Raw genomic sequence first — 25,116 nt, 5'->3', positions numbered from 1 at the left:
GTGATTCTAAGGGAGAATGAATGGCACCTGGTCGCGCTTGCACCCCTGACATAGGGGTGCCAAAATGACCGCCGCACCCCTGGTCATTTTTGGGTTCCAGGGAGGTGCAGCGGTCATTTTGCGTGCACTGTGTCAGGCCGTAGAGGCGACATCCACTGGACGACCAGGTGGCGTTCTCTTTAACTCATTGTACATACGGGTGTTGTTCCTTATCCCCACCCCCAAAAAAAAAGAGGGTGTGGTTCCGTTTGGACGGTCTGGATCTGTGGCGTTTCCGGCGAAAGATGCCCGGGCAAGTGGCAACCGTCAAAGACTATATAGAATGCCGGACGGGGCATCTTAAATGAAGTCTCATTCAGAAAGAAGCGCTAAAATTTGACTTCTTTAGAATCAAATGCTTCTTCGGTGGTTCCGGGAAAAATTCGAACTTCCAAAGATAATGCGGTAGGAAAATATTCGATTGTGAAAACCTCAAATCTATTGTTTGGCAGCTCTCCATAATCAATACATTATCAATCAATCATCTCCTTTTTTTTTTGCTTTCTTCTCTCTGCGTAGTTGGAAGTGCCAGAAGACGAAGAACTCATGAGTTCCCAGTTTTCGAGACCTCCGATCTTCTCCAATAAATCTTCTTCAAATAAACTTCCATCTCTTCCTGCGCTTTTCCCTGCATCATTTTTGCATTGTTGGCGTTTTTCCTGCCGGATTTCGTGCCGAACTATGTCTTGTTCTTCTGAGGACATTCCTCCAGTACTACAAACAGTGAAAATCTCATATTCAGAGCTCAAAGTGCGTTTAGTTTTCCTCTATCTTCTTCCATCAATTTCTATTCTCTCTTTTGATCACCTGAACTTATGTGACTACTGTTTCTGTCCGAATTCGGTGGAAATAGGACAAGAATGCAGATTTGTCAACGAAGATTGAGGATGGCTTTGGACCCAATGGGTTGGGGATACTATCTGTTTCACAAGTATGAACTGAATTCTTCATGAACATCATGTGCTTCTTTGTTGAATATAGAAACCTGTAAATTATTAATTATGCCTCCTACAATTATAAGCCGACTAAATTTTGGATATTTTTAATATATAGTTTCGTGTCTTTGTTGGAATTTGAATTGAGTAAGTATTATCTAATGCAAGCCACCTCCCTTACATTTTCGAATTGAATTCATCATTGATGATCCAGATGTTTCTTGCTTCTTTTTCTCTAAAGCCGGCACCATTGGAAGCCTTGGGTGATTTTCTATTTTTATACTTGAAGGTGCTTGAATCAAAATCATAATTAGACTCTTGGAGGCGACATACAATTTTTTGGTGGCTGTCCACTGATCAATCCGTTCCATTGAAACTATTAAAATTCCTCATGGATAATGACAGAGTAGCCTGTGTATGGGAGAAAATATATGGAAGATGTGAACCCGTTTACTGGCCTAGCATGTAAAGAGAGAATACTAAATATGAATTGGTGTTGGATTTAAAAAAAATTATCTGGGTTTCTTGTGTCTCTCTCTCTCCCTTCCGATGTAAATGACAGATGTCAATGTATCAATGAGTAGCCTGATAAACATCTGCAACAATTTTTTCCTCTAGGATTTGTGCTGATATTGTCAGATATTATTTGATTGAGCTATGGCATGTAAAGATTTAATTGGGGTAGCTTGGATGTTTTTCTCTTCCAGCTAGGATTCCGTGCTTTATGATTGATGTATCCAGTTTTATTTTGTTGTTTTTTGATGCACAGCCTTTTGTATACCTTGTGTAGGTCATGGAAGTTATGATCTTATTTCAGTTATATTCAGTTCTCTGATACATATTGATTTAATGAAATCACAACCTTTGTCATTGCTGACTAAAAAAGAGAAAGTCTTTGATTCAAGCTTTAGAATTTTGGATGTTGTTTAGATGGTATACAATGCCTCATGGTTTAGTTATTCGCAAAGAATTCCTGGATATGCCTGTTTGCCATTTCTTCATTTATTTCACAGTGCTACTTTTCTTATTTAGGTTCCTGGCTTTACTTCATTGCGTAAAAATCTCCTGAATCTTTCACCAAGGTAACATGGAATGCTAGATTTGACACGTGTTTCTAAGGGTATGTTGATACAGAAGCACAAGGGAAAGAGGCTAACATCGTGGTCCTTCTCATTCACCAGGTTAGCAAGACTTACTGAAGAGGTGAAGAAGGAACTTGAAGATCCTGATAGCAGGTAATGCAAATGCTCTTCATTTATTTTCTACTTAAAACCATGATTATTTCAGCCTTGCTGTCTTATTTATTAATCTTTTTGATAAAAATAGAAACCAGCTTACTCAAACAACAGATCAGAAAATCCCAAAAAGGGTGACCTTAAAATAATGCAAAAGGCCTATTGCTGTACAAATACAGAGCCACCATTATTCAGAAAAAAAAAATATTTCCATCCCAATCATGTAACATAAAAGCCATACCTAACTCTTCACATTTATTGCTGAAACACAAAAAACAATCTTTAATTTTCGAGGCAACTTTATATGCAGGTTTGAAGTGGTTTTCAAAATATCTGCTGGTTCATTCCTTCTTATGACAATACCAGAAACAAAGAACCAGTACCTGCACAGAGAGAGAGAGAGAGAGAGAGAACAACCAAAGTAGCCCACAACTTGAGGGATTGTGAGCAGTACCCTAAACCGTGAACTACATCTATTATATATATTTAGATAAGATAAGAACAGGCCAGGTTTGTGTCTAATTACACATAAAATTCTCTAATAGAAAGCAACAGTACAAAAACATCCCTATAACCTTTGGTATAACTTCTTAACACTCGCCCTTAAGCTGAGGCATAAATATCACCCATGCCTAGCTTGACACATCCATGAAGAAAGACATTCTGGAACAAGGCTTTGGTAAACAAATCACCAAGCTGATCCGTAGACTTAACAAAGGGATTAGTGATAAACTTCCGCATCACAATGTCGTGCACAAAATGTCAGTCAACCTCAATATGTTTGGTTCACTCATGAAAGACCAGATTACTAGCAGTGCAGATAGCAACTTGATTATTACAAGACATATCCATAGGCTTGTTAACCGAAAAAACCAAGTTCTTGAACAAGAGATTTCAACCACATCGATTGAGCTGCAGTGTGTGCCATGGTCCTGTACTCAGCCTCTGGACTAGATTGAGACACTATAGTCTGTTTTTTACTCCCCCATGTAACAAGATTACCACAAACAAACGTATAGGACCCAATAATCCATCTCCGATCACCATCAGCACCAGCCTAGTCTGCATTAGAATAACCAACAATATCAATATGACTATGATGTCCATAAATATGTTCTTTCCATGGAGCACCCTTAAGATACTTCAGGATTCGTCATGCTGCCTCCCAATGAGCCTGTTTAGGCTTCTCCATAAACTAATAGATAACACCAACAACAAATAACATGTCTGGTCTGGTAACAATAAGTTATGTAAGTAATGCAGATTCATCACCAAATAGGGCTTGTTTGCTTAGGAATAAGTCTAGGGTTGAGTTATATACATGTTGGGCCTTTGATCCCATGGGTTTTCTATGTAAGAGGCCACTTTTATGGGCCTAAAATGTGGGTAATTAGGTTGCATAAGGGATTCTTTACATAGTTTTATTTTTATGTAATTAGTGGTCATGTGATCATAATTAGTGGACATGTGATCACTTAAGTGATCATGTAACTTGGTTAATTGGTCATGTGACTCTATAAGTTGGGATGGATTAGGACTCCATAAGTCCAGCCATGTTTTGAGTTTATTTCCTTTGTTATTTCACTTTCCTAGTCAGTTTAGGTTATCCAATAAGTTAAGGATTGGGTTAGCCTTTCCTTTTTAGTGTAGGAGTCTATTTTTGTGTCTTTTATATAAGGTTATAAGGGAGGAAGTATTGGATACGAATTTTGATTAATGAAAAGATTTTTGCTGCTCTTCTTCTCCATTGAGGATTTTTGTCTTGTGTTTGATCAAGGCTGGTGGGATTGGTGTTTTATCCAATCGACATCTTGCGGTGTGAAATCCGGGTGGTTCGTTCGAGCTCTCTTTGTTCTTTTGAAGTCCTACTTTCAAGTAGGCATGTAAACGGATCGGATTCGGCTTGGATACGGATCAGGTGTGATCGGATCCAGATATTCCCTGGCCAAATATGAATACCTCTAAACGGATTCGGATGTTGATCGAATTCGGATTTTCGATCATCCGTTTACATCTCTGCCTTGTGTAACCCGGACCTTCCTCTCCGTAGCGGATACAATTCACTCTCAATCCATATCTCTTAGATCATGATTCTCTTTTCCTTATATTCTAGAACCTGTTGAATCTTAAAAAACCCTCAAGATCATTATTTACTTAATTTTTTATTATTAAGTATTCGGATTTTTTTCCGGACGGTTTTGTATCGGAGTATTAGGATTTTTTTCCGGATATCTCTAAACGAATACGGATTTTCGGTTATCCATTTAAATCCCTACTTTCAAGTTTTGATTTTTATTCAAGTTTTACAATCAAGCAAGCTGCTGCCAAGGAAATTCTGCAACTATAGTAAGTTTGAATCATCCCCAACCCCTACCAATCTTCTTCTAACCTTCCACACACCCAAACCCTAAGATTCCCCCTTTTGTTTTCAATTTTCCCAATTCCTAAATTCTGCCAAAGACCAAACCAGCCAACCAAATCACACAAAACTTTGACCGAATTCTCCTCTCATACTAAAGAAAACTCGATCCAAGTTTGGTCCTCTTCTGACCATCCTAACCCTTGAAATCAGCAATTTCCCTCTTTTCAAAAACCCAGAACCTAACCCTAAAACTTGCTGCCGAATCTGGTTAGCTATCCTAGACCCATTAGAACTTAACAGGACCGACACTTATCGACTCTCCTACCTCAACTTGACATAACCCACACATCAAACCCTAACTTTAATTTGACACTTTTGCCTATTTTTTGATCTAGTCGAACTACCATTCAAGTCAGATCTTGGTTGTCTGGCTTCTAGTTGGTCTCTTACCAATCTAGAACTACATTAGTAAGTTTACCAACCAATCATCTGGACTGATGTTTGCCCATAAATTCCTTATCATCACAAGTTCCAAGTTTTTTATTAGGATCATAGAAGTATCAAAGGGCTTGCAACATAATATGCCAGTCTCAGACAAATATCAATTACAAACTTCTTCTAAGATAAAGTGACACATATCCTATACATATTGTAGTGTCAAAAAAAAAAAGGGGCGATTCTTTTCTTTAACATTGCCCAGAAGGAAGGAATTAACGATGTTGGTCTAGAATAGGAGCCCAATGTTAAGCATCATTCTGTAGCTATGTAACAGGTCGGGATGGCTGAAGAGAGGGTTGGTGTTTCTGTCGTTCAAGGTGTGCTAGGTGATGTTGATGAGGAGGTTGGTGATAACCGGGAAGCTGTGGATCGTGGACCACATCTTGGTAGGTTGCATGAGGAGGGATTGGTTCGTGAGGATGAGGTGATCGGAGAGGAGATTGATCTGAGGATTGCTGCTAGAGTTTCTTCTACGGCGGCTAAGGGGTCTAAAAAATCCTATGCTGGAGCGGTTGGAGTTCTTCGTGGCCTGATATCGATGATCTCCTTGAGCCGATTCAGGCAGGGAGTATTACAAGAATTGTTATTCCCCAGCAGGTTTATGAGGAGAATAGGCTAAAATTTCGTTTGGCCCTTGTCGGACGAGTTAATTTTTGCCTGGTGTCACTGGATATGTTGCGGAAGGAGGCGAGAGAGCTCTGGAATTTGAAACAAGGTGTGATCATGCACCCATTGGGCAAAGGGTACGTGATTTTCCAGTTTGCTATAGGGGGAGATATGGCGAAGGTGTGGAGGCGAAGTCCAATTCGTTTTAAGGGGCAGACCATCAGATTTTAGCGATGGAAACCTGACTTTAATATTCATGAGAAGCAAGCTGTGCCCAAGCTTGTATGGGTGAGGTTCGCAGATTTGCCACTGGAATATTGACATGAAAGCGTTTTACTTTCCATGGCCAAGGCTGTGGGCAGACCTGTCACTCTGGATCGGCATACTCAACAAGGCTTGCTTGGTCATTTTGCTCGTGTGTTAGTTGAGATTGATGCAAGTGAGACTATCTCTAGAGTAGATGAAATTCAGGTGGAGGGTCGTGAGCCTGGTTCTACAAAGGAGTTTTGTTTCAGACAGCCAGTCATCTACGAGGATGGTATGGCAAAGTGCGGCTATTGTGGTAGGGTTGGTCACCAAGTACTTCATTGCCGTCTGAAGAAGAAGGATGATCATCGTCAACAGGATGTAGACAATGCGGTGGAAGTCCCAGGAGCCAACTACGTTGAGGAAGATGGAGTTGACCAGGCCCGGTCTCGTTCTCGAGTGCATAAGTCGAGACTCAACTCGGATGGATTGGTTTCCAATTCCAGAAGCGAGGATCCAAAAAATCTTTTAAATATGCCAGCTAGACGTGAGTTGGTTGGTTTTTCCAATTCTTTAGGCACTATTAGGGGAAAGGAGAGTGATGAGGGCATTTTAGAAGGGAGAAGTAATCGTGCTCAATCTCTATCCTCTCCTATTGTGCCAGCTGGTCATGAGGAGGAGGTAGTTTCCTTAAATCAAGGTGTTCAGAGAAATCTTGTCTCTTCTGGTGGTGTTATTGATGGAAGGAGGAGCAGTGATCCATCTCAATCTTTTCCTATTGAGCAATTTGCGCATGAAGAGGGGCTTTGTTTGGCTGATGCTTTACTTAGCGTAGCAGGAAACTTTATTGAAGGTGGGTCGGTTTCTAATGATGGAGAGGATCTTGTTGCTGGTTCCAATCAGGTTACGGGTGAGGAGAAGTCGGGTTCTTTTGTTGCTGGATCGGGTATGGAATTGGACCATTCAGGATCTGGAGCGTTGGATGATGATGAATTGAATGTGCATAATTCCCACTTTTAAGATGGGGCTATCGTTTTAAATATGCCTAATGAGGTGGAATCAATTCAAAGATTGTGTTCTCATGGGTCGGGTTATGACCAATCTAATCAAGATGAGGTGCAAGGCGGGTGGACTCAGGTGTTGGGTTGTAAAAATCGTGATGGACGTAGGAATGCTCTTCGAGGTGGTCGTGTGGGTTCCCATATGGCAACTTCAATTATTGGCAGAATTCGAAGTCAAAGGAATGCAAATCTTGGTGTTAAGGCGGTGGACGCGACGGTAGAAAAACATCAGGTTGAAAGGGAGTTAGGAGTAGGATTGCAAAATATTTCATCTCCCTTTTCGCCAGAGGAGGAGGCTCTTTTGGCCCGTGTTGCTCTTGATCGACTGGGTTTTTATGCTGAGCTCCCCTGACGATCGAATAGGATGAGGACCCCCTCAGTGCGCCTCACAGATCCCCCATAGCCTTGTTTTATTATTTCTTTTGAGTGAACGAGTGGCTTGTTGCCCTTGCCAATATGTTTTAGGACTAAGTCCCCCTTTAGTCTGTCTTTAGGCTTGTTTGCCTCCTTTTTAATTTTCAATAAATTTTAATTTAAAAAAAAAAAAAAAAGTGACACATATCCTGTTATGAATAACCTCAATTCTAAGAAAATACTGGAGAACCCCTAAGTCTTTCATCTAAAAATGTTGCTGTAAATAGGCTTTGACCCCTTCCTGACTACAAAAAAGTAGAGAGTGATCATACTAGCACTACATGAACCCATAACTTCTTGAAAAATCTCATTGAAATTAGGGTTTTTCAAGAAACTGCAGAAAATCGATCTTGTTGAAGTACTGTTCATGTGAACAGTGATTTGGTTGATATGTGTATCTTATATTTTCCTAGTCCTAGTTGGAGTCCTAGTTTCTAATTATGTCAAGTCCTAATTCTACTGTGATTTGTTAGTCTTAGTTTCAGTTTGAGTTGTTAGTTCTAGTTCTAGTTTTATTTCATGGTTCTTTTCCTATTGTAACTTGGAATCCTATCATGATAAGGAATTCCTAATCTGATTAGGAGTTCCCCTTTCTATTGTAATTTGAGATTATAAATACAAGCATTATGAGGGAGACTGAAAAATTTAATAGTTCTCTCCTCTTCCTCATCTTCTTCTCTTTCTCTCTTCTTCCTCCATTCTCGGTTCTGGTTTTCTTAATCTATACTCTGTTACATGGTATCAGAGCATCACCTTTAGACTGGAAGTGATCTGCGATTCTGGTTTGTGGGTCTTCTAAAGCCTTTTCTTTTCAAGGGGTGCAGCACCCACTGCTGCATATTGCTATGGATTAAACCCTAGATGGAGTTTTCAAGTGAAAACTAGGGTTTCTACTAATACTATCTACCTGAGTTCTTAGATCGATTGGAGATCCTTAAGTTGAAGCTGCCTTTGTTGAAGACTTCTTCTACATATAATACTGACCCAAATCTGTGGATCCTCTCTACTATTGAAGACTGCAGATTCAACTTAATTTTTTCTCTCTACTACTTCCTGCAGTAACCCATTGAGGGTTTTCATATCGGGTGCTATTTTATCTCCAATTGATCCATTAATCTGGGAAATCTGATTTCTCTTACAGATTCACCCTGCAGTTCATCTTCTCTATTGTTTCCTTTTGGGTTTTCAAACCCTATTTAGTGCTGCTACTTCTGGGTTTTCAAACCCTAATCAGAACTTAAGTAAGAGCTGTTTGTGTTTACTGCTACTGCTACTACTGGTTGGAATATTACTGTTGTTTTTTTTTGGGTTTCTCTGTTAAACCTAATCAGGTTCTGTTCAAGAGCCGATTACTTTGCTGCTGCTATTACTTTTTGGACTTGATGGCTGATCCTAAACCACCAATGGACAATGTCCAAGTACAGATTACCACCATTAAACTATCTGGAGTTTCAAATTATTTATTATGGGCCCAGGTAGTACAAGCTTACATACATGCCAAGGGCAAACTGAAATATATTACAGATGATCCTCCTAATCGTGATCCGAAGGATCCTACCACATTTACAGCTCATTAGGAGTGGATGCGTGAAAATTCTATTATAAAGATATGGCTTTGGAATAGTATTGAACCTGCTATTGCTTCCAATGTGATGTTTCACACTCTTGCTAAGGATGTCTGGAATGACTTGCGTGAAAGCTTCTGTCATGAAAGGAATATCTCCCATATGTATGATCTATATGAGAAACTTTTTACCTTCCAACAAGGAGATAAAACCTTGAATGAGTATTTTGCCAGTTATAAGGACATGGTTGAAAAACTGCAGATACACCAACCCTTGACTACTAATTTGGATTAGTTAAAGCAACAAAGAGCTGTGTTCCATGTTGCAAAATTCTTGTTGGGCTACATCCTGACTACCAGTCTATGAAGAGTCAGTTACTTACAGGAAAGAAGGTTCTTTCTCTCAATGAAGTTTTTTCTCGTCTCAACCGTCTGGCTAATTCCTCCAAGCCTGACAATATTCCCAAGGACAAAAGCATTTGTTGCTAATCGTGGACTGGGACGTGGTCGTTGCCAATTTAGAGGCCGTGGCCGTGGCTCTGGCTCCGGTGGACGAGGTACAGGACCTCAATATATTGACAAATCTGCCCCGCCACTGCACTCACTGTGGCAAACCAAATCATACTATGGATACTTGTTGGGCCAAGCATGGAAAACCTGAGTGGGCGAATGAACTAGCCAATGCTGCCACCACTGACACTGCTAATGAGAAACCACTAGTGACATGAACTAGAGTCCAACTACTTCATCTGTGTCTCGTGATGATTACAACCAACTAGTCAAACGCCTCCAACACCTTGAAGCTGCATCTGCCTCCACCTCTACTGCCACTCTAGCTTATAAAGGTAATGCTGCATTTTTCCCTTCTTCTACTTCATGGCTTATCGATTCAGGTGCTTCATGTCACATGACTGGTAAGTCAAGTTTATTTTCTACCATAAATTCCGTTCAACCAATTCCAATGTTATCCTTGCTGATGGATCCTCTACTAAGATAACTGGCCATAGAACTATTGCTCCAACATCTTCTATGACCTTCTCTCTTGTTCTTCATGTTCCTAAATTACCTTTAAACCTTGTATCTGTTAGTCAACTTACTAAGTCCCTTAACTGTTCTGTAACTTTCGATCCTTCTTATCGTGTTTTTCAAGACCTTCAGACAAGGAAGAAGATTGGTGGAGGGCTTGAGCGTGATAGACTGTATTACTTGGATGGCACCGGACCTCCCACTGCTGCGACATCTACTACCATACCATCCCCCATGCAATGGCATCTCCGGCTTGGTCATCCATCCTTACCTAAACTCCAATTAATGGTCCCTAGTTGCAAGTCCACATCTCACCTTGAATGTGAGACTTGTGAACTAGGCAAACATCATCGTGCCTCTTTTCCTTGCCACACTTTACCTAGAAGTTCTTCATTATTTTCTGTAGTTCATTCTGATATTTGGGGTCCGTGTAGAGTTTGTAATAGGTTAGAGTTTTCTTATTTTGTTAGTTTCGTGGATGATTATTCTCGCTCCACTTGGGTTTATTTGTTAAAAGACCGGACTCAATTTCTTACTGTATTTAAAAATTTTTATCACGAAATAAAGACTCAATTTGCTACATCCATTCGAGTTTTTCGTTCAGATAATGCTTTGGAGTACACTCAAACTGAGATTTCTGATTTTTGCGTCACCCATGGTATTATTTACCAAACTAGTTGCTCGTACACTCCACAACAAAATGGGGTGGTCGAACGCAAAAATCGGCACTTACTCGACGTTGCCCGATCTATTATGATTCACATGAATGTCCCCAAACGTTTTTGGTGTGATGCCATTCTTAATGCCTGTTATCTTATTAATCGTATGCCATCCTCTTTTTTACAAAATAAAATTCAGTTTTCTATTCTTCATCCTGATAGTCCTTTGTTTTCTTCTCCACCACGTGTTTTTGATTGTGTGTTTTGTTCACGTTCTTCATCCCGCCATTGATAAACTATCTCCTCGTTCTATTAAATGTCTTTTTCTTGGTTATTCTCGTACCCAAAAAGGGTATAAATGTTTTGATCCCATTTCCAACAAATAGTTTATTAGTGCAAATGTCACATTTTTTGAAAATACTCCCTATTTTTCTTCTACTGTATCATCCACTATGAACAATGAAGATTCTCCAGGTCCACCCATACCCTTTATTGGGTCGTGTAGTATATTGAACTTGTTCCTCGCTACACGGCTGGCCTAGAAGAGGTAAGCCTAGTCCTATAGCCTATGCTAAGGTGGGGCGAGCTAGCAACACCAATAGCAGCGTATACGCAGGCGAAAGGGCAGCACCATGAAACCATCCATATAGCGGCATCTAGGCACCGTCAGCAGCCGGGCAGCACTAGCACCAGAAACTCACTCGCTTTCTTTCTTGATTACCAAGCGCTTTCTAACTTAGCCTTTATTAGATTAGTTACTAAGACCACCGTTGATCGTAGACCCTTAAGAGTTTTGGTTTGATTGTTGGATGCTTCTGATCAATAGAACAAGAAGAGGAGTCAGCCAAAAAGAAACACCACCAAAAGTAACGACCACCAAGATACGCATAGTGATTCGATCTTTTGATCACCCATTTTTGGAAATCCTTTTTTGGGGGCTTCTGCCTTACACACGGAAGATTGGATTGCCTGAATCACGAGTCTTATATACTGTGTTACGATCACCTCACTATTCATTCACCAATTCAGGTCTATCACCGTCGTCGACGTTGACCACCGCCCTTACCTTCCACCACTACATCTATACCAGCCACCACTATTCCGCAACCTGTACCGCTCCTGCTCCATTACCCACAACACCTACTATTCCGGTCTTGCCAAGTGATACAGGGGACGCCGATCAACCAGAAATTCAATCTGATTCTGGTGCTGAAGGCTCCATCGACTTACCTATTGCTGTTCGTAAAGGTACTCGCTTTTGCACCCAAAAATCCTTAACTGTTTATCCTGTTGAGCACTATGTTTCTATTTCTCATCTTCCTTCCCATTATTACCCACTTGCTTCTGCATTGTCTACTAAATATATCCCTCACACCCACCATGAGGCATTCTCTTACCCTGGTTGGGAAGCTGCCATGGACACAGTGATGGATGCATTGTTATCTCGTAATACCTGGACTCTGGTTTCATTACTTGCTGGGAATGATCTTGTTAAGTGTCGGTGGGTGTATACTATTAAATACAACCCAGATGGGTCTGTTGAGCGGCTGAAGGCCCGCTTAGTTGCTAAAGGCTATACTTAAACATATGGTGTGGATTACTTTGAGACTTTTTCTCTTGTTGCTCGTCTGAACTCTGTTCAGATCCTTATTTCTTTGGCTGTTAATTTTGATTGGCCCTTATATTAAATGGATATAAAAAATGCTTTTCTCTATGGTGATCTTCAAGAGGAGGTTTATATGGAGTAACCTCCCGGGTATGTTGCTCAGGGGGAGTCTACCAAAGTCTGCAAGCTTTGTAAGGCAATTTATAGGTTGAAACAATCTCCAAGAGCATGGTTTGATAAGTTCAGCTCCATTGTTACTCAGGTAGGATTCTCACAGTGTTATTCTGACCACTCTGTTTTTTTGCGCCTTCAAAATTCAAAAGTGGTGGTGATGGTAGTTTATGTGGATGACATTATTATATCTGGTAATGATGCTTCTGGTATTGCCCAAATTAAAGCATAGCTTCATCAACACTTTCAGATGAAGGACTTGGGAATTCTCAAGTATTTTCTTGGTATTGAGGTTTTGCGAAGCAATAAAGGTATTAGCCTATCTCAAAGGAAATATGTTCTTGACCTTCTGACTGACACTGGAATGCTTGCTTCCAAACCAGCAGATACTCCCATGGATCCCCATCAGAAACTTGGGTCCGTTGAGGGTGGGGATTTTTCAAATGTTCATCGATATAGAAGATTAGTTGGCAAACTCATTTACCTTATAGTCACTCGTCCGGATATATCCTTTGCTGTTGGGGTTATTAGTCAATTTATGCAGTGTCCAAAGAAAATTCATTGGGATGCTACTTGCCGTGTATTGCGCTATCTGAAGAGTGCTCCTGATAAAGGTCTTATTTATCGACCTAATCGGAATGCTAATCTGGCTGGGTTTTCTGATGCTGATTGGGCAGATGCTGATGGTGATATGCGTTCTACTACTGGCTTTTGTACCTTCGTGGGTGGTAATTTGGTCACATGGAAAAGCAAGAAACAAACAACTGTTGCTCGATCAAGTGCTGGAGCTGAATATCGAGCAATGGCACATACTACAACTGAATTGATGTGGGTAAAATCCTTGCTCCAAGAATTAGGATTTCCCATCACTCAGCTTATGCAAATGTTTTGTGATAATCAAGCCGCCATCTATATTGTAAGTAATCTTGTATTTTATGAAAGGACCAAGCACATTGAGGTTGATTATTACTTTGTTCGGGATGCTGTTATGAAGAAGTTAATTGCTACTCCGTTTGTCTCTACTACCAAGAAAAACTTGGTGATATGTTTACAAAGGCTCTATTTGGACCTGCTTTTCGTCGAAGTTGTACCAAGCTGGGTCTAGGTGATTTGTACACTCCAGCTTGAGGGGGAGTATTGAAGTACTGTTCACGTGACACTGTTCACGTGAACAGTGATTTAGTTGATATGTGTATCTTCTATTTTCCTAGTCCTAGTTGGAGTCCTGTTTCTAATTATGTCAAGTCCTAATTCTACTGTGAGTTGTTAGTCTTAGTTTCAGTTTGAGTTGTTAGTTCTAGTTCTAGTTTTATTTCATGGTTCTTTTCCTATTGTAACTTGGCATCCAATCATGATTAGGAATTCCTAATCTGATTAGGAGTTCCCCTTTCTATTGTAATTTGAGATTATAAATACAAGCCTTATGAGGGAGACTGAAAATTTAGCAGTTCTCTCCTCTTCCTCATCTTCTTCTCTTTCTCTCTTCTTCCTCCATTGTCGGTTCTGGTTTTCTTCATCTATACTCTGTTACAGATCTAAAGATCAAGAACACATTATTCAATCTTCCATATAGATATCAAAGCAACATATGCAGGGTGTAGGAGTAGATCAGACCAGCATCAAAATTGAAGAACCAACAGCCGCAAGAGAGATCTTCCATGCACAAATATAATCCAAACGCCTCTTGCACAGAGAAGAGAAAAAAGGGCCTATATCCAAACACCTCTTGCGCAAAGGGAAAAAAAGGGGCCACAGGGTAAGAGGTAATCAACAACAAAATTTCAGAATCAGGCCATGCAAGTTTGGGATCTTATGAAGTTCTTACTCGTCTTTCTTGTGCATTTGACATCATCAAGACGAGTAGCGTCTAGAGCTTAAGTGAGGATCATCCTTCTTGGAGGAAACAAAAAAGAAAAAGAGATTCTTAGGACTATCTGACTTCATCAAACAAATGAGGAGTTGTTTGTTGGGAGCTTAATCTCCATTGCAAGAAAGTCGGTAAACCATGGGTCTTATTCCTATCCTCAATATATTATTCGATTTGTTTGCCTTGAAGATCAAATTTTCACCTTCTATTTGTTGGATTGTATGGGCCAGAATATCGTGGGGGTATTCTGGACTTTTTACTTCTTTTATTTTGTGTACAGCCATGTCGGCTATGTTAGGGACAATTATGTCCATGTATTTTTTACTCTTTATTATAAATACATAGCTTGGGGTCTGTCTTAGACTATCCAAGCATTCAGCTCTAATTCTGATCCTGTTAACATGGCATCAGAGCAGGTTTCGAATTAGAGTCTTTCCTCTCTTCTATTCTTAGCTTCTTCTTTCTCTTCTCTCTCTCGATCTTCCTCTCCTCTCCTCTCTTTTCTTCTTTGGCTCTCTATTCTCACAATAGGGCAGCACTGATGAGGTGATCAATAGATTCAGCTGCTGCCCTCCATCACCTCATTCAATGCTACATAATTCTGCTCGATAGGACCCAACACCCTGGCTGTGATATTTGAAGCTTCAATTTTTTGGATTGATTCCATCTCAACTACAAGGAACCAATCTCCCTTATTGAAGATCAAGAACTGCAGCAGGATTTTTTTGGGAATCACTTCCTATCTCAAACCATATTGAAGACCTCCTTAGATCGATTTTTTTTCCAAAAACAGGATTTTTTTCAAAACCCTGACAAATAGCGATCTTGGAGATGCTGATTTCTTTTGTTGCTGATATTTGGAGGAATGATCCAGCCCTTCAGGAACCACACTCGAGCCAAGTTTCAGCCCCCATCCAGTGTTTTTTTTTGAGACTTTTCTTCCTACATTGATCTCACCACAATCAGGTTTTCTCAAAACCTTGACAAAAATCGATCTCTGGGATTTACATGTTTGTTGCTGCTGATTTTTGGAGACACATTTGATTATCTTTCAAAGAGTCTCTCCTCTTTCTGGAGATTATATTGGAGTATTTAGTGGGTTTCTCATCACCACAGCCCCTCTCTACGATTTGGGCTTCTCTGCTGCAATTATGGGTGACTCTGCTACTTCCACTGCTACTTCTAATCACGATGGCCAAGGCAAAACAGAATGTCCCAATTTTCCTCCTAATCCCATCAAACTGGATGGCTCAAACTACTTGCTGTGGTCTCGGTCTACCTCCTTTGCCATTGCTGGCCGTGGCCTTATTGGCCATATTGATGGCACCAGTGTTATGCCGACTAAACCTGGTCCTCTTCAAACTAGGTGGCTTGCCAACAATGGGGTTCTCATGTCATACCTGATTAGTTCTATGACTTCAGGCCTTGCCAATGGGTTCTTCTCCTTGATACAACTTTTCAGATTTGGTCGGCTTGCAAGGAAACATACGGGCAGCTTGGCAATGATGCCCAAATTTCTAAACTCAGGAAGAAGGTCCTTCATACTACTCAGGGAGAATTATCAGTCTCTAAATACTATACTACTCTGCGCAGCCTCTGGCAACAATTGGACCACTTTTCTGATTTCCACCCTACTACAGCTGCTGACATTGCTGCCTATAAGAAACATGTGGACAAGATCAGGGTCTATGACTTCTTGGCAGGGTTGAATGTGGAGTATGACCAGATTTGTGTTCGAGTGTTGGGCCATTCTCCTTTTCCCACACTTGAACAGTCCTATGCCTTGGTCTCCTCTGAAGAAAACCGTAGGGCTGCTATGTTACACCCTCCTATTACTGAAAGATCAGCCCTACAGACTGCTGCCCTGACTCCTACTGCACCTATTGGAAATCTCTCTCTTGGTAATTCTACTACAAGAACTGTGCACTGTCACAAACCTTACCACACCAAAGACAAATGTTGGAAACTTTTTGGGAAACCAGCTGACTTTGAAGCAAAACGGGCTGCCAAGAAGAAGACAAAAAACAAGGCCAATCACTCTGAATCTGTTGCTACAGCCCCAGCTACTGACATTGGTCTATCTCAGGATGATCTACAGGCATTCCTACGTGTGCGAAGGTCTTCCGCTGCTGCTGCCTCTACTACATCCGCTACTGCCAATTTTTCTGCTCCTTCAGGTTCAAACTTTGCCCGATCAGGTATTTCATTCGGTGGTCATTGTGTTTCAGTAGCTTCCCATCCTTGGATCATAGATTCTGGAGCTACAGATCACATGGCTGGTTCCTGTAGCCTTTTCCATCACTATTCTCCCACTTTTGGGAAAGACAAAGTCAAGGTAGCTGATGGTTCCCTTTGCTCCATCTCTGGAAAAGGAATCATCAACTGCACTTCCTCTTTTACTCTGTCTTCCGTTCTGCACATTCCTAATTTTTTTACTAACCTCCTTTCCATTAGTAGTCTTACTCATGATCTTAATTGCAAAGTAATTTTTTTTTCCTTCCCACTGTGTTTTTCAGGATCTGGTGATAGAGAAGACGATTGGATGTGGTAAATTGCAAGGTGGATTGTACTTGCTTGATGATGGTCGTCTTTCTCCACCAATGGCACCTCCTCCACTCCACCAGAACTCCTTTGTCTCTTCGGAACTTTACTAATGGTACTCTAGATTAGGTCACCCCCCATTAGGCACGTTATCTTCTTTATTTCTTGATTTAGTCAAAGGTTGTGATAAACCTGATTTCTTTTGTGAGGCTTGTTTTCTAGCCAAACAGACACGGTCAACTTATTCTTTATCAAATAAAAGGAGTTCTTCTTGTTTTCAATTGGTGCATTCTGATGTTTGGGGCCCTAGTCGTAAAACTTCTGTTTCTGGTCATCGTTGGTTTGTTTCTTTTATTGACTGTCACTCTAGGAACATGTGGGGTATATTTTTTGCGCACAAAAAATAAGGTTTTTTCATGTTTTCAACATTTTCATAAAATGGTCCAAACTCAGTTCCAGACTACTCTCAAAATTTTGAGAAGTGATAATGGAACCGAGTATACAGAATCTCAATTTCAAAAATACTTGGATGATCATGGCATTATTCACCAAACTAGTTGTGTCGATACCCCAGCCTAGAATGGTGTGGCTGAAAGGAAAAACCGCCACTAATTAGAAGTGGCCAGAGCTTTGATGTTTGCTCGACATGTTCCCTCTCGATATTGGGGGGATGCTGTTCTCACTGCAGCCTATCTCATTAATAGGTTGCCTTCTCGGGTTCTTGAATCCTGTAGTCCGGCTGAAGTTTTAATTGGGAGTTCCTCCTTTGTGGTTCCCCCCAAAGTGTTTGGCTGTGTGTGTTATGCTAGAGATACAAAATCTCTGGGCAAACTTGAACCTTGAGGGTTAAGATGTATATTTTTGGGTTATTCTCCAACCCAGAAAGGTTATAAGTGTTACCATCCCCTTTCCCGTCGTACTTTGGTCAGTATGGATGTTATTTTTCATGAAACCCTTTCAAATTATTCTTCACCACCTTTTCAGGGGGAGAGTTCTAGTGAAGATGTGTTGTCCTTTGAGGTTCCTCCTCTTTTATCTCCTGTGGGTGCTGTCCAACCCCCTTTGACTGCTGTCCAGCCTACCTTGGCTTCTGCCCAGCCTCCCGTGGCTGCTGTCCAGCCCCCTTTGACTGCTGCCCAGCCTCCCTTAGCTGCTGCCCAGCCTCCTTTGGCTGCTGTCCCTTAATCCGAGGGGAATCCTTTACAGGGGGAGACCATGGAAATTAGTAGTGGTGATGTACCCAAGGTTTAAAGTATTGGTATCGGGTATCGTATCAGTCGGGCGATTTTAAGAGACGTATCGTATCATATTGTCACACCTTGACCCGGTTTACAAGGGCCAAGTGTGACTGGATGTGTCTCACATCCAACCAACCCACCAGGATCGCAAGTGCTGTACTCTATTCACAATCTCATTCACAAATACAGAATTTAAATGCAGCGGAAGCAATTAAATATAAGAATAAGGCAGTAAATAAAGAAGATCTAGTGATAACAACAGTATATATATATTAAGTGAAACTGAGTTACATGGTAAGTTCTCAAAGGTAACTCAAGAACCCAAAAGACTTATATACAATAGTCTATACAAAAGTGTTTATACAAAAAGAGAAAGGAAAGAGGTTGCTTGCCAGCCAGGCGGCTCAGGAGAAGGCACAATCGTCGCAAGAGCACGAAGCATCGTGCTCCACCAAGAGAGGAGTATCAACCCCGAGAGTTGAAGGAGCTTCCTGAGTAGAGGAGACTCCCACAGAAACACCAGAAGCAGTAGTAGATATATCATCTAAAAAATAAGGTTAACCATGGGGGTGAGCTCCACTGAGCCCAGTAAGGGAAACATACAAGCAAATGTAAATAGTCCATGATGAATGACCTAGGTCTAAGAATGCATCTAACAGCAATACTAAGTCTCATGAGGTATAAGTGCTACTGTAGTAGCATACTAGCCTCGGTCCCAGAATATCATAACCAGCCGTCGGTCACCCGAGCGAAAATATTCTACTACAGTGAAGACCCGCCAGTTCCGGCATGAACCATCGGACCCTAGCAGACCCCCAAAGACTGACCCTACTGTTGTTCCCACAGCGGAGCGGATCGCTAACATGGGGACAGTGAATGGCATCCTGGTATTACCCTTCGGACCTACCACTGGTTATCCAACACCTCAACCTCTGTTGGTAAGGGTCGTAGCACTGGGTTCATGATAAATCCTAACCATATGCATACTAACATGATGGCATATGAATCAACATAAGATAATACAGTAATTCTGTCCAACAACATCATCATCGTAATAACTTTCAAGAAATCAAGTAATAAATGCAAATGCAATATGGAAATGCAGCCTAATAACATGCACATCTAATGCAAAGAAGAAGAAAGCTATAAAACTACATGTTCAGAACATTATTATGATGCATGGTATGACAGGATTTAACAAATAGAAATTAATAGAATAAACTTACCGAAATTAAGGTCAAAATCCCTTACCTGGCGATGACAGACTAGTCTAGGGTGGTGTAACTTCAGTAACTAGGCAAGAACAGTGAAGAATAGGCCAAAAGTAGTCCTAAAACAATGACAAACATCAAGTAATAGGGTCAGGAGGCAGTCTGAGGTCTAATCAAGGGTTAAGGGGCATTTCTGTCAAAAAATATTGGATCGGATTCATCAGTGCTGCCCTATTGTGCTCTGATCTTCACATGCAGGCCACCAATTTCAATTTTTACACTGTTCTAAGGTGGGTCAACCTGGGATTGTGATTTAATTATAAACATTGCAATTAATTTGAGGGTTTAAAGAGATTAACCCCAAATTTCTAACTTAGGGTTCAGCTGCAATTTGATGGACAACAAGAAATTAGCAGCCAATTTCAGGTTTTAGACCCATTCTAAGGTGGGTCATGCCTCTTTGATGATTTAATTTCAAAAGTCAAGTCCAATTTGGGGGTTTAACCAATAAACCCCAAATTGGCAATTCTAGGGTTGATAAATTGGTCAATTAAAACCAGAAGTTGGATTCCTATGGGGCAGGTTCAGGTCACAGCCATATCTGAACCGAAATTTGGTTCAAAACAGGGTTTGCATATGCTGAAATTGGTTTAATAAACCTAAATTTCTAAGCTTTGATGGCTGATTAGGGCTTAGGGCATAATTAAAGCTGAGAATTGGAGGAAAAGAAGATGGGAAGAGTTCAGATTAGGGCTAACCTGTGTATAATCTTTGAATTCAGTTATAGACAGCACAATTGTGTGCAGCAAGATGACTAAACTGCAGCCAAAATCCCAAATTCAGGTGGAGAACAAAGCCTTACAGTAAGGCCTCTTTCTTCCTTCTTCTATTTTCTTCTCCAAAGTTCTAAGGCTGGAACGATTTTCCTCTTATGTCTTTCTTATTTGTGAATTGTGAATAGTGTAATGACTTAGTTATATATAGATAGTGGTTTAGTTAAGTGTTGTTTGTTTTTAAAAAGTAAAATCTGTTTTGTAAATTGGTTTCTTAAAACTAATTATGGTATATATGTAGGTAGTGGTTAAGTTAGGGGCTGTTTGTTTTAAAAAGTAAAAATCTGTTTTTTAGAAATTAATTCCTAAATCTGATTTTTAATAGAATTTCATACCTAATAGCTTATTCTAATTATATAATGATGTCATATGACATTAGGGGTAATCCGGGTACGAGTAATTGTTGGAAATAGGATTCCCCATTGGGGATGTGGGTCCCACAGAGGCAAATTACTAAACTACCCCTATTAACTCTAATTGGTCAGTACGATACACTAAAAAATACAAATAAATCACACTTACAATGGTTTTAATTGAGGGAGAGGTTCTGCATGCTATCCAGGTAGCAGATCAGGCACAGGTAGCTCAGATGCGGGGTTCCATCAAGGTCCTCTGACTCCAGAAGTGCAAGTTGGGAAGAATCCTTGGAATCCTCCATAGGTGTGTCGAGTGATTCATCTGTATCCTCGACCGATGCAGCCCATAGCATCGAAGCAACCATAGACTCAGAGCTGGAACTTGAAATCACACAAGTTCCCAAAAAAAATTTAAATTTTTTGCGGTTTTCACACTCCACCGTGCTTATTAGAATTTTGTCCTCGAAATTGACGTACCTGGGAGACCGAAGAGATAAGGGTATCTCTCTTTCATCAAGTCTTCTCTTTCCCAAGATGCTTCAGTAGCAGAGTGGTTACTCCACCTGACTTTAACAAAAGAGATGGTTCAATTCCTCAGGTTATGCTCCTTCACATCAACAATCTCTTCTGGCACCTCTTCATAGGTCAGATCAGCAATAAGCTCAGCTGGTTACTGAGGTAGCAGATGTGATGAGTTAGGGATGTATTGTCTCAACATAGAGACATGGAATACATCGTGTACACCGGTAAGATATGGGGGTAGTGCCAGCTGATAGGCCATTGCACCAACTCTGGCTACAATCTCATATGGGCCGATGTATCGAGGACTCAACTTCCCTCTCTTTCCAAATCTCACAACACCTTTGATTGGAGACACCTTCAGGAATGCCTTCTCACTAACTCTGAACTGAATGTGCTGCCTTCTTCTATCTGCATAGTTCTTCTGTCTGGACTGTGCAGCCTTGATCTTCTCTCTTATCAAATCAACCTTCTCACAAGTCCTCTGGATCAATTCAGGGCCCAATGTACGTCGCTCTCCAACTTCATCCCAATACAATGGAGTACGACATGTCTTGCCATACAGGGCCTTGAATGGAGTCATATCAATAGATGCATGGTAGCTATTATTATAAGCAAACTCAATCAGGGATAAATGTTCATCCCAGTTGCCAGTCATCTCAAGCACACAAGCCCTGAGCATATCTTTTAAAGCCTGGATTGTCCTTTTTGTCTGTCCATCCGTCTCAGGATGATGTGTTGTACTATGGTTCAACTCAGTACCCATAGCTCGCTGTGGACTCTTCCAGAACCTAGAAGTAAATCTGGGATCTCTGTCAGACACAATGTTCACTGGTATTCCATGTACCTGATAAATTGGTCAATTAAAACCAGACATTGGATTCCTATGGGGCAGGTTCAGGTCACAGCCATATCTGAACCGAAATTTGGTTCAAAACAGGGTTTGCATATGCTGAAATTGGTTTAATAAACCTAAATTTCTAAGCTTTAATGTCTGATTAGGGCTTTGGGCATAATTAGAGCTGAGAATTGGAGGAAAAGAAGATGGGAAGAGTTCAGGTTAGGGCTTACCGGTGTATAATCTCTGAATTCAGTTATAGACAGCACAATTGTGTGCAGCAAGATGACTAAACTGCAGCCAAAATCCCAAATTCAGGTGGAGAACAAAGCCTTTCGGTAAGGCCTCTTTCTTCCCTTGTTCTTCTTCTCTTTTCTTCCTTCTATTTTCTTCTCCAAAGTTCTAAGGCTGGAACGATTTTCCTCTTATGTCTTCCTTATTTGTGAATTGTGAATAGTGTAATGACTTAGTTACATATAGATAGTGGTTTAGTTAAGTGTTGTTTGTTTTTAAAAAGTAAAATCTGTTTTGTAAATTGGTTTCTTAAAACTAATTATGGTATATATGTCGGTAGTGGTTAAGTTAGGGGCTGTTTGTTTAAAAATAAAAAATCTGTTTTTTAGAGATTAATTCCTAAATCTGATTTTTAATAGAATTTTGTACCTAATAGCTTATTCTAATTATATAATGATGTCATATGACATCAGGGGTAATCCGGGTATAGGCAATTGTTGAAAATAGGATTCCCCATTGGGGATGTGGGTCCCACAGAGGTAAATTACTAAACTACCCCTATTAACTCTAATTGGTCAGTACGATACACTAAAAAATACAAATAAATCATACTTGCAATGGTTTTAATTGAGGGAGAGGTTCTGCATGCTATCCGGGTAGCAGATCTGGCACAGCTAGCTCAGGTGCGGGGTTCCATCAGGGTCCTTTGATTCCAGAAGGGCAAGTTGGGAAGAATCCCTGGAATCCTCCATAGGTGTGTCAAGTGATTCATCTGTATCCTCGACCGATGCAGCCCATAGCATCGAAGCAACCATAGACTCAGAGCTGGAACCTGAAATCACACAAGTTCTAAAAAAAAATTTAAATTTGTTGCGGTTTTCACACATATCGTATCAGAGATAAGTATCGATCGGTGCAGAAACGCATGAAAATGATCAAAATATACATGGAAATACATTTTTGGACACAAAAAACAATATAAACAAGTAATATATGTCATATATCATGCATATACACTAAGAATTGTGAATAATGTATAACCAGACAAGTGCGTCACTTCTAAATTGTTATAAGAGATGAGATTTTTTACATGTAGTCACTCTATTGCCATGAAGAATGTCGGGGTGGATCAAACTCATGTCTATAAGGGTCTTCAAGAATAAGAGCAACTAGGATGATGTTGTGTACTGACCGAACATAAGCACAATACTGACCCTTAAGGAAGCCATTTTCAGTTTTGGGTGAAAAATGGTGGATTTGAGTTCAAATCTTTGCAAATGTATACAAAGCATGCATCTAATAGTTAGTTGAACCTATTCTCCTTGAATCATAGCAAAAAAAAAAAAAAAAAGAGCTAAAATGCAAGATTTGAAGCAAAAGGTCAAGTTTTTTGAAAAAAACCTACCTTTTCCCTTTCAAGTGTTAAGTATGTCTTGTATTCCGAGGATTCAAGTATGATGTGGATCCAACCCGACCCGACATATTTTGTAGCGTGACTCGAAGGGAGAAAAAGTTGAGATTTAGTTCGTGACGCGGACGTAGCAAGCGAACAAAGTTATTACTGGTTCGTGTTTGGTGTAAAATATGAAAAAAGGCATGTGTACCGATACATACCGATACATACTGATACATTTAAAAAAATAAAAAAAAATTGAAAACAATACATATCGGCTGTATCGATCCGTATCGACCGTATCGTATCGTATCGACATGTATCGGTCGATACATATCGATATAGTCGATACATTGTTTTTAAAAAAAAATAGATACGTATCGGTATGTATCGTATCGACACCGACCGATACCGAGACGTATCGACCGATACGGTACGATACGTACTGATACTTTAAACCCTGGTTGTACTTATTCAGGGGGAGTTGACTCCAGTCCAAAGAACCAATGGTGAATTCCAGAAGAGAATAGACAACTCCAAAATTATCATCTATCAAAAAGGATGTTCCAAAAAAGGGCAGCTTCAATCCACTGTAGCACCAATACCCATCCAGTTGCCGACTCAAGATCTAGATCCTTCTCCTCCTGGTAAGACCTCTTCTTTCGACCTACCTATTGCTCATCGCAAAGGTACTAGGATTTGTACTCAGCATCCCATATCTCGGTTTGTTTCTTATAGTTCTCTTTCTCTTTCCTTTCGTGCTTTTGTATCCTCTCTTTCTTCTGTTTCCATTCCTAAAAATTGGCAGGAAGCATCTACAGATGGAAAGTGGAAGGCAGCAATGTTGGAAGAAATGAGAGCATTGATACAAAATAATACGTGGGATCTTGTGGGTCTTCCTTTAGGGATAAAGCCAGTAGGATGTAAATGGGTGTTTGTGGTCAAACAGAAGGCAAATTGAACAGTGGATCGATACATGACACGTCTGGTTGCAAAGGGCTTTACTTAGACATATGGAGTTGACTACCAGGAGACCTTCGCACCAGTAGCAAAACTCAGAGTATTGTTGTCTTGTGCAGTGAATCTTGGATGGGATCTTCAGCCGTTGGATGTGAAGAATGCCTTCCTCCATAGAGAACTAGAGGAAGAGGTGTTTGTGGACATTCCACTGGGTTTCTCTGATGGTACTACCAAGGGCAAGGTTTGTAAATTGAAGCGTGCTCTCTATGGGTTGAAGCAGTCACCTAGAGCTTGGTTCGGTAGATTTCACAAGGCTATGGTTTCTGTGGGATACAAACAAAGCAATGCTGATCATTCCTTGTTCATCAAACGAGTTGGTGATAAGGTAACCATCCTCATAGTCTATGCTGATGATATTGTAGTGACTGGAAATGATGGTGATGAGATCAACAAATTGAAGCTCTTCCTTGGCCGTGAGTTTGAAATAAAGGATCTGGGAACTCTAAATATTTTCTAGGGATAGAGGTTGCTCGATCTTCAAAGGGCATCTTTCTTTCTCAAACAAAATATATCTTAGATCTATTATCTGAGACTAGGCTGTTAGGGTGTCATCCTTCAGATACTCCCATGGAGGCTACTACAAGACTCAAGGAGAAAGAGGGTGAACCTGTTGACAAAGGTCGTTATCAACGATTGGTGGGCAA

The 25,116-nt window shown here is 40.5% G+C and overlaps 1 protein-coding gene across 1 annotated transcript in view; it reads left to right on the top strand.

Annotated features, from left to right (window-relative positions):
- Nucleotides 1–518: 518 nt before the first annotated feature.
- Nucleotides 519–25,116, top strand: part of LOC122672901 — a 101,170-nt gene continuing 76,572 nt past the window's right edge. The window contains exons 1-4 of the mRNA XM_043870407.1: nucleotides 519–789; nucleotides 893–970; nucleotides 2,007–2,056; nucleotides 2,156–2,209. Of these exons, the coding sequence (XP_043726342.1) occupies nucleotides 586–789; nucleotides 893–970; nucleotides 2,007–2,056; nucleotides 2,156–2,209 (386 nt within the window). The 5' untranslated portion in view covers nucleotides 519–585. The remainder of the gene's footprint in view (nucleotides 790–892; nucleotides 971–2,006; nucleotides 2,057–2,155; nucleotides 2,210–25,116) is intronic.

Source organism: Telopea speciosissima, chromosome 8, assembly GCF_018873765.1.
Source record: "Telopea speciosissima isolate NSW1024214 ecotype Mountain lineage chromosome 8, Tspe_v1, whole genome shotgun sequence".
In the NCBI taxonomy this organism is placed as follows: domain Eukaryota; kingdom Viridiplantae; phylum Streptophyta; class Magnoliopsida; order Proteales; family Proteaceae; genus Telopea; species Telopea speciosissima.
This window is presented reverse-complemented; position numbering and strand designations above follow the sequence as displayed.